The sequence below is a fragment of the Sinocyclocheilus grahami genome, unplaced genomic scaffold (assembly GCF_001515645.1).
Source record: "Sinocyclocheilus grahami isolate Dianchi unplaced genomic scaffold, SAMN03320097.WGS_v1.1 scaffold1705.1, whole genome shotgun sequence".
Classification (NCBI taxonomy): Eukaryota; Metazoa; Chordata; class Actinopteri; order Cypriniformes; family Cyprinidae; genus Sinocyclocheilus; species Sinocyclocheilus grahami.
The window spans coordinates 137,689-148,393 of record NW_015506884.1 but is presented as its reverse complement, the minus strand read 5'-3'; the positions used below and the strand labels follow the sequence as shown (position 1 = coordinate 148,393).

At 37.9% G+C, this 10,705-nt stretch overlaps 1 protein-coding gene across 1 annotated transcript; it reads right to left on the bottom strand.

The window, feature by feature from the left end:
* Window positions 1-2,116: 2,116 nt before the first annotated feature.
* Window positions 2,117-8,431, bottom strand: LOC107572143 (zinc finger protein 521-like). The gene is made up of 3 exons (XM_016258558.1): window positions 8,257-8,431; window positions 6,162-6,365; window positions 2,117-5,192 (listed from the first exon to the last, which is right to left on the bottom strand). Exons 1-3 carry the CDS (start codon window positions 8,294-8,296, stop codon window positions 2,554-2,556), a joined length of 2,883 nt encoding a protein of 960 aa, XP_016114044.1. The 5' UTR covers window positions 8,297-8,431; the 3' UTR covers window positions 2,117-2,553.
* Between the last annotated feature and the right edge of the window lie 2,274 nt (window positions 8,432-10,705).

Below are 10,705 nucleotides of genomic sequence, written 5' to 3'. Positions count from 1 at the left end.
GAGTGGACTGGTGAAAATGTTCAACTGCAGTCCCATAAAGTGTATCAACCCAGCCAGATTAGAGCTTGCTGTTTCACACTGTCAGAAAAATGTGCAAAAGTTGTACCTTTAGGGGTACAATGGCTTGTCACTGGGGCAGAACTCTCAAAGGGACACCTTTGTACTATTCTAAGGCACTAATATGCACCCTTCAGGGGTAAAGAAGCCCCTAAAGTGTGCAGTGCCACAGTAATATGTACTCTTAATGTAGTAATATGTACACTTATGGTACTATTATGAACCCTTTAGGGGTAAATAAGTTGCCAGGGTGCCGCATTTAGGGTACTGCCATTGTACCATTAAAGGTACAATTTTTGTAAGTTTTTTCTCAGAGTGTGGCAAGTGATTGCCTTTTAAGCTTCAAATGGTCGGTGGATGGTGTGTTGGCTAATGTCTGAGACAGACTGTTTCAAACAACTTACAGCATCACTTTTTTTGTTCTCACATAATTTACTGTAATACAAAAGCAGTGTTTTGTTTTGTAAATTGAATGTGTCAATGTTGAACTGCATGTCTTTATTGATGACAGTATTGTTTGGCTAGTTTATTATGTACAAACTTGACATGTATATATTTCTATAAATTATTGTTTTTTTTCTGTGTTTTTATAAGATTTTATAATGGTTGTGTTTTGCATTATGATTATTTTTTTAGTTATTTTAATGAATGTCAATTTCAGGACTCATTACACAATCTATTGTGTGCCTTTTTTTTTTTTTAGGTGTAACGCTCTTATTTTGCTTGATTTTCCCATTTGTCCCATTTTGCCAGATTTCATTTGTAAATTAGACCATATGTGACCCTGGACCACAAATCCAGTCTTAAGTGTCACATTTACATATAAATACGCTTTCCATTGATGTATGGTTTGTTAGGATAGGACGCTATTTGGCTGAGATACAACTATTTAAATATCTGGAATCTGAGGGTGCAAAAAAAATCTAAATATTGAGAAAATCGTCTTTAAAGTTGTCCAAATGAAGTTCTTAGCAGTGCATAGTACTAATCAAAAATTAAGTTTTAATATATTTACAGTAGGAAATTTACTTTATTAAAGTAATTTTCTTAATAATATCTTAATATTAATATCTTAATTGAACATAATCTTTACTTACTATCCTAATGATTTTTGCCATAAAAGAAAAATCTATAATTTGGGCCCATACAGTGTATTTTTGGCTATTGCTACAAATATCCCTGTGCAACTTAAGACTGGTTTTGTGGTCCAGGGTCACATATTAAATTGAAGTCAAGCTTTTCACATACAGTCACCAAATTATAACGCACAATTTGCACATAATTCTGCTCTTTTAAAGGGGTCATCGGATGCTCATTTTGCACAAGTTGATATGATTCTTTAGGGTCTTAATTAAAAGTCTATAACATACTTTGGTTAAAATTTCTCAATGTTAGTGTAAATAACACCTTTTTAAACCTGTCAAAATCAGCACTGTTTTTATCAAGCCATTATAGTCCATGTTGCTTTAAATAAAAAAGTTTCATTTAAGGAGCTAAGAAATTTTCTAATGTTTTTTCCAACTGAACAACTTATTAAAATGTATTACTTTTGAATAATCACTGTATTATTTTTATTATTTATACATGATTTTGTTTTACGTTTTACATAAGACTAAGAAAACATTGTTACTCCACTAGTCCAGTAATCTCCTTCCCTCTGCATTGGTCCAGTAACATACCATGGGGTTTATTATTATTATTATTATTAATTATTTTTTTTATCTACATGGAGAACTGAAAATGCAAACACACACCACTTACACATACATGTACATTTACCCATGAAAGCAATTTACTTTTCTGCAACAGAATATCATATACAGACACACAATTAACAAGACACATAATTGACATTTCAAAATGTCAAAAATATAAAAAAGGCAGAGATGAAGATATTTTACTAAAAAGACATAAAATAATAAAAATACATAACATTTCAACTGTTTTGTGATTATCAGATGTCATTGTCCAAAAGCCCTACATCTAATCCATAAAGTCTACCAAGAGGCCTGCTTAGATTTCAATTAGATATAACACTGCTAATGACTCTTTCCCTCAGAATATCAAGTCCCACTGCCCACATCTCATCTTCTTTTCTGCCCCTCTGCGCGTCTGCAGTTTCAGTCATCAGCAACTCATTACTGTCTAGATCCACCAAGATCCAGTTCCATTTCTTAACACAAGGATTTATCTTAAACACAACAAAGATAGAGGAAATGATCCAAATATGGCAGTAAATCTGAGTTCAGAACCTCAGAAGTGTCCAATGAAGATTAGCCTTGCACTTGGGAGAATTAGTCATTTGCTAATTCTCAAAACAAAAGAAACTACTTTTAAAACTGGATGGGAGAAAACAGCCTCTCCCAAACATCTTTATGTATTCACACATTTAAGGCATAAATACATAACAAACAGATATTCCAGATCACAAGCAATCAGAAGAGTACATCTATTGTCATTTACAAGTGAGGTCCTTTATTATGGGTTTGCTGTTGATCAAACTGGTGTGGTCTGGATGAGAGTGTTCTTATTGCTTCTCTCCTCCGGTATGAGAGCCGTAGCCGAACAACAGTTGACTACAGAAATGCTAGTCTTATTGTCTCTGACTTTATGCTTGAATGTATTAACGTTCACAGTCACAGTTTCCTGCTGAGCAACACTTGAGGAGATTTTAAGGTCAGGAATAAGGTTGGAGGGATCCGTGCAGCTGGTGATCAGATCGTCACCTTGGACCTTCTGCATGTGGAAAGTTCCATGAATTTTCAGCTCAAGAGTGGAGGTGACGGTCTGCATGCACACGACACAGCGGAAGCCTGTCAGTGAGTTGTGCAGGTCTGGGTGCCTCTGACAGTGTTCCAGGAAGTCCTCCTCACTGTGAAGCGGAAGCTTGCAGATGCGGCAGTTGCCTGTGTCCAAGCTCCTGCTGTGGGTGACCTTGTGTTCAGTCAGAGTTAGCAGTGAAGGGAAGCGCTCTCCACAGATGGGGCATTGGCAGTGCTTGGTGGGGCCTAGATGAGTCTGGACGTGCTCCCACAGTGCCATCTCAGTGAAGAAGGTCTTGGAACAGTCTTTGCATTTGTGGCTCCCTTGGATTGCCTCCACTTTGCGCTTGAGAGTGCCACTCTCCCCGGGCTGGATGTGGTGATCTCGCAGCTGGTGGTTGGTGAGCAAGGACTGCATGGTGTAAGAAGCTCCGCAGATTTCACAGGCAAACATAGGATCGTTCAGATTCGCCTTCCCTTTGCTTTCGGTGGGAGGGCTGAACAGCGATTCCACCTTACCTTCTCTTATTTCGTTATTCACTGGCAGCATTCCAGCGCTGTCCTTGGCAGCTGGTTCAGAGACAGGTGGAGGGGTCACGATGTTACCTTCAGCGCTCTGACTCTTGGCACAGAGTTTCTTGTGTAAGGGCACCTCGAGGGGAGATCTGGTCTTGGTACAGATACAGGGACTGCATTTGTCGCTATGTGTTGTGATATGACACTGCAGCTCTATGTCTGTGGTAAAGGACTCTGCGCAGAAGATGCAAGAGTACACATTGCACTGTTTGTCAAGATGCTTCTGTTTGACATGCAGGTGCAAGTCATGCTCTTGCTTGAAGTCCCATTTACAGGACGTACAATGAAACGCGGTTCTCCTGTTACTGTGCTCGGAGGCCAGGTGAACCTGAATAGACATCTTGGAGCTGAACACCTTCTGGCAAAGGGAACAACGGTAAAACACAATGGTGTGCATCTCAAGTAGATGTCCATGTAAGTCTTTGACACTGGGGAAGGTCTTACTGCAGCTTTCACAGATGTAGAGCGTAGATGTATTGCTAAAATGAGAAACTGTGTGTTTCTTAAAAGATTCATGGTTTGGGAAATCCTTGAAGCACTCTGGACACGTACGTTTTGGAAGCATACTGTTCAGGTGAGAACTCAAGTGAGTTTGAAACAGATCTGGATCGTTGTATTTAGCCCCACAATGGTCACAGATGATGTCGATTGAAGATAATGCAGTTTTTTTGCCTGGACTCTTGATAGACTGGGGTGACATCGAACCCATTGTCATCCTTCCCTCTTTAAGGTTCATCAGGTTAATGTTCTTGTGTGTCTTTTTGATATGCTGCATCAGTTTTAGCTTACTGTTAAACGTAGGCAAATGAGTGCAGTATGGACAGAAAATCAAAGACTTCCTTTCTGCTGTTTCTTCCGGATCTGGATCAAGTTTCAGGCTCTGGATTTTACAGTGGGTTTGCTGCACGTGATTATCTAGCGTGTTCTTTGTCAGGAATCCTCGGAAGCACTGCGAGCAGAAGAAGACGTTGCTCTCGATTAAAGCCGAGTTGTGCGATTGGCAAACATGCTTTTGAAGGGCCTTCAGGTCTTTTAACAATGTGGGACAGAAGCTACACTGAAGGACTGTTTGAACGGCCGCCGTGACTGCGGCCTCAAGCAAAACGGAGTGGCCTAGCATGACATTATCCTCTTTATGGTGCACCGTAAGTTCAGATGGAAAAGTCAGGCTCTCAGAACTAGAGCGGATCTTGTTTTCCATGTGTTGGGTCTGTGGATGTGCTCTGGGGTTCATGTGATTGTGACAATGAACACAATTACTGAAAGCCCTGAGCTTTTTGGAGATTCCTAAACAACTGTTTGAGTCAAAATGAGACTTTCTCTTTTCTGCAGAAGCCATTGTCCTAAATGCCACCTCTGCAGTATTTGTAGTGGCTGGACTGGACATGTGTGAGGTGGCACAGGTGCATTCTGCCATTGAGAGGGCTGACTGATCTTGTGCAGCACAATTTGGAGGTTGACTTTTCTCAGTGTCCCCCATGTAATTCAGTGGATCATTTGGAAGAGAGAGATGTTGGGAGGGTATAGCACTACCCTGTTCATATTGATTACTCAAGCCCTGTTTGCTGTTTATGAAGGTCTCGCTACTGATATCTTGTTGGGATATTTCAAGAGGTACTGAACTGTTGCCAGGCAAAGGGGTGTTTGCTCTCCCACACTGATCAAGTCTCTGATGATCTTTATATGTGTCTCTTATGAATCCAAGGTCACATCCATCTTCATGGTCAGAGGAGGAAGTACCAGGGGAAAGAGGCAAAGCCAAACAACATGCTTCATCTTTCTCCACATTATGATTTGCTGTGGACAGAGAAGAGAGGAGAATGTATTTTCAACATAAAAATGTTTTTGCTAAAAAAAAATCAGAAAATACACCAGCACTGTTGAGGAGTAACAAACTAAAAGCAACTAATTTAGCAGTGCTTCTAAATTAAGTACATTTGCAGTAATCGTCAGACAGGCTAATTATATTTTATAATTTAAGACATGGCCCTTTATATAACTTCAGTTAGTTAGCTATATCTTATTAAATTGTGGTGTAGTTAACTACTTGATAGTTAAATGATAAATGATAGCTGCAGTTCTAACTACTTTAAATTATAGGTAACTTGTAGCTCCCCAAACACTAGGCACTATAGCCAAAACTGTAATGTTATAGCTAAGAATTCTACTCTTCTGTTTCAAGAGGTCTGTCTTGCTGAAGTCTGGTGGGTTAAAATGTAATTCAGCCTCATAAGAGCAGACTAAACACCAAAAATATGAATTGGATGCTCTTTTTCACACTTTTTTAGATGTAATTAGCTCGGTATGTGGCCACATAATGAGCAGTCCCACTGTGACTAAAATTGCTGTCAGTGTGAGAAGACTAGATTCACAGTTTGAACAAATGGAGTGCTGCTACTTTAAAGTACTGAACATCTACAAGAGAAAACCAAAACCGAAATCATGGTACCAAATTATACACTGAATCAAAGGATTAATGTAACTGCTTTAAAGGATAAAGCATATTAAAAACATAAGAATGTGTCTTCACACGATTAGCAATTGCAATATCATAAATCCAAAATCATTTGTAAAGGCATGATTCATTCTGTTAGTGTGCAAACAGGGAATTGCAAACACTAAACCCTGAATATGAAACCCTAGAGGTCTTTATTCCTTTTAATCCGTCTGTGAAGAGATACAGAGCGAGATGGATATATTCACAATATTCACAGTTTATCAATGTAAAGGATACTATAAAATGAAGGATAGTGTGGGAGTGTGTACCTGTACCGTGGCAGTACTTCAGCCTCTGTTGGGTGAATGATTCTAGTTGCTGTAGGCTTGCACACTTCTGCTCTTTAGCATCTTCATCCTTCTCTTTTTCAATTATTTCCCTCTCCTCATAGTTTTCTTTTCTCCTCTCCCAGGAGCAACCTTTCTTCCCCACTATCACGCTATCTTCCTTTGTATTTAACGTTCCGTCTTGACCTGTGTAGAAAAGATTGCGAGCAAGAAAGGAGTGACAGATGACAAAGCCATTCACATTTAACATAGCATTTAACAACCAACCAATAATAGCATCAAAATATAACAGGACACTATGGCACCCCTTTGCCTTTTACAATATCTCACTATTTATAGCTTTATTATTATTGTTGTTGTTGTTGTTGTTGTTGTTGTTGTTGTTGTTGTTGTTGTTGTTGGTGGTGGTGGTGGTGCCGTTATTATTAGTACTACTACCATTATTATTATTATTACTATTTGTCCTCTTCCTGATCCTCAACCCCCCCCCCAATATTGTAATTATTGCTACTATTACTAATTACTAATTAATACTATTATTTTGCTATTTGTCATCTTCCACATACTCCAACTTTCCCCTCATTTCTGATGAATTGAGTTCATTATTATTATTACTATTATTGTTATTATTATTATATTATTATTTTATTTATTTATTTATTTAAATGATTATTAATATTTTTTATTATTATTATTATTATTATTATTATCACCTTTCTCATCCTCCATCCTCTGATTTTTGTTATTAATGCTATTATTATCATCATTATTACTATTGTCATCATTACTATTACTATTACGGTTTTCTACTATTGTTATGTCTGTTGTACTTTTCTGCATGTTCCTTTGTTTATATACTTCCACCCCTCACACCCAGTCACACTCACACACACTCACTCACTCACACAAATCATGTTGGCTGTCATGTATGTTTTGTTGGTTATTTTGTATTTGATTTGTCACCGGTAAATTGTATATCTGTTTGCATAAAGAAATTATAATAATAATTAAAAAAAATTTTAAAAAGGGAAAGGAAAAGGAAACAAATATCAACATTTTGATCTATTTTCATCCAGCAGGGGAATACCCTTCTGTTCATGTTTGCTCTTTAAATAAAGGGTGCACTGAAGACAAGTACTGTTTGAAATACTTTCATAAGTTTCATGGTGTCTTTTTTTTAGTTTTTAATAATAAAATGCTATGAACAATAATAAGTGGATGAGTGAATCATCTCTATAGGGAAAACTAAATAAGCAAATAAAGTGCAACTCCCTGTAAGCGCACAGATTCACAACCGATTCACACCAAGCTCAATTCAATTATTCCTTATTTTTTATACAAAAATAAAATTATACAATTATTTTTTTATACATTTGGTGCTTTACTCATTTCATTCTTGAACTCCATATCTGTATTCTGTGATTTCAAGGTGACAGAACAGAGCATGATGACAAGAAAATGAATAGCTTTTATTCTCAAACATAAAAACCTCAGGCAACTTTTAAATACTCATATACTGTACACGCACATTGCTTTTCTCTTAAGCTTGGGACTTTTGACCTTTATTGTTTTTATACCTAGTAATATTTTCTGTTCCCTACTAAATTTAACCCTCACATAAATCTTTATGAATGTTTACAATTTCATTAAGACATTATTTAGAATGTTTATTAAGCCGTTTTTCAGATTTCACCATCTTTGTTGGGACACTCAGTCCCCGCGATGGAAAACACACACATTTAGTTTTGACTACAGATAGAAACAACTTTGTTGTTCTAGAAACCCAATACAGTATCACAGTACGTGATAAATCATTCTTCAATAAATCAATCCATATTAATGTGCATCACATACAAGAGTGATGACTAACCCCTCTCAATGAAATTACATGACTCAAAAACGCGATGAAAGTTCTGCTCCAAAACAACTTGTCTCCTGTTTTGATCTTTCCCGAAACATTGATTTTCAGCCTAATGATCTGCAAATAATTACTCTATCAGTCGTTTTGTTCCGCGGTCGGATTTCACTTCAGACAACAAGGAAGCAAGAGATTAAATAAATAAAATGCCTTTCGTACCTTTCAAATATCTGGGCTTCGACTGCTTTCGACGAGACATTGCAAAGGACTTCAGTAGCTGTCAACACAAACGGGTTAAGTTGCAATCCAGTGTTTGCAAATGCAGGACAACACAAGCGGCAAACAAGAGCAAATACTTGCGAACTGATTCAGGGATTGGAATAGCGGTAAAGCATATTAATATCACGGGCAAAGGGGCTCGCACTCCGCCTACAGCCGCGGGATGACACGCTCTGCGCCACCAGGGACGCGCTCGAGACGCGTAATCACTGTCACACGAACACACACACTGACACCCTAAAGACATTTATATTGCTCAGAGGTTGCTAGTTTATTGCTCGAGAGGCTTAAACATCTCAGTTAAGGTTTATTTATTTATGTAATTTTTTTTACGTTAATATTTTCTTTGTCTTGTTTTTTACCCGGAAAAGAATGCAGTAAAAGAGTCAAGTCAAGTCAAGTCACCTTTATTTATATAGCGCTTTTAACAATACAGATTGTGACAAAGCAACTGAACAGCATTAATTAGGAAAATAGTGTCAATAATGCAAAATGACAACAGTAAACACTAATTTTTCAGTTAAAGACAGTTCATCATTGAATTCAGTGATGTCAACATCCAGCTTAGTTCAGTTTAAATAATATCTTTGCAATCATGTCAACGATATCGCTGGAAATGAAGTGTCCCCAACTAAGCAAGCCAGAGGCGACAGCGGCAAGGAACCAAAACTCCATCGGTGACAGAATGGAGAAAAAACCTTGGGAGAAACCAGGCTCAGTCGGGGGGCCAGTTCTCCTCTGACCAGACGAACCAGCAGTACAGAAAAATCAATATAAGACGTAATAAAACAGACGATGAACAATATTAACAGCAATTATTATATGATGCAATCAAACTTATAGCAAAATGTGGTAGTTCTGTATGTTGTTTCAGGGTTGGCATCATCTGAGGTCCTCTGAGGGGTTGCATCATCTCTTCTCAGGTGTTCTGGATCCAGACTGAAGCTTGTGTAAATCCTAGTTACCACGGGATGTCAATCCCAGCAGAAACAGAGAAACAAATACAAACATAATTAGCGTAGCTGCTGTTCCAACCAAGCAAAAATGAGTTAACCCAAACTAACGAATAATAATGTGCATTTGATTAGATATAACTGCAGTAAAAGATTATGACTGCAGTAAAAGATTATGAGATGCATTATTTGAATGCTTGGCCAAAGAGATGTGTCTTTAATCTAGATTTAAACAGAGAGAGTGTGTCTGAACCCCGAACGGTATCAGGAAGGCTATTCCAGAGTTTGGGAGCCAAATGCGAAAAAGCTCTACCTCCTTTAGTGGACTTTGATATCCTAGGTACTACCAAAAGTCCAGAATTTTGCGACCTTAGGGAGCGTGATGGATTGTAGCGTGGTAGAAGACTAGTTAGGTACGCAGGAGCTAACCCATTAAGGGCCTTATAGGCAAGTAATAATATTTTGTAACTGATACGGAACTTAACAGGTAGCCAGTGCAGAGACTGTAAAATTGGGGTAATATGATCATATTTTCTTGACCTGGTAAGGACTCTAGCCGCTGCATTTTGGACTACCTGTAGCTTGTTTATTGAAGATGCAGGACAACCACCTAGAAGTGCATTACAATAGTCCAGTCTAGAGGTCATGAATGCATGAACTAGCTTTTCTGCATCAGAAACAGGTAACATGTTTCGTAACTTGGCAATGTTTCTAAGATGGAAGAATGCCGTTTTTGTAACATGGGAAATATGATTTTCAAAAGACAAGTTGCTATCTAATATAACACCCAGATTTTTGACTGTAGAGGAAGTAACCGTACATCCGTCTAGTTGCAAATTGTAATCCACAAGATTCGGCGTACTGTCTTTTGGTCCAATAAGTAATATCTCTGTCTTATCCGAATTTAATAGGAGAAAATTATTGGTCATCCATTCTTTTACATTTTTAACACACTCCGTTAGCTTAGATAATTTAGAAGTTTCATCTGGTCTTGTTGAGATATATAGTTGAGTATCATCGGCATAACAGTGGAAACTAATCCCGTATTTCCTAATAATATTACCAAGTGGCAACATGTATATCGAAAATAGCAGAGGACCTAGGACAGATCCTTGTGGCACTCCATATTTTACTGGTGATAATTGAGATGACTCCCCATTTAAATGAACAATGTAGTAGCGATCGGACAGGTAGGATCTAAACCATCTTAAAGCCTGCCCTTGAATACCTGTATAGTTTTGTAATCGATCTAGGAGTATGTCATGATCTATAGTATCGAACGCAGCACTAAGATCAAGTAAAACTAGCAATGAGACACAGCCTTGGTCTGACGCAAGAAGCAAGTCATTAGTAATTTTAACAAGTGCAGTTTCTGTGCTATGGTGGGGCCTGAAACCTGACTGAAATTCTTCATAGAGATAATTTTTTTGCAGGAA

Bases quoted from the DNA above. Each gene is read 5' to 3' on its own strand.
- LOC107572143 (XM_016258558.1), bottom strand. From the start codon at position 8,296: ATGTCTCGTCGAAAGCAGTCGAAGCCCAGATATTTGAAAG. The intron at 6,366-8,256 runs GTACGAAAGGCA...TTTTCTACACAG, and splicing joins GAAGCCCAGATATTTGAAAG to GTCAAGACGGAACGTTAAAT. The intron at 5,193-6,161 runs GTACACACTCCC...CTCTGTCCACAG, and splicing joins GAAGTACTGCCACGGTACAG to CAAATCATAATGTGGAGAAA.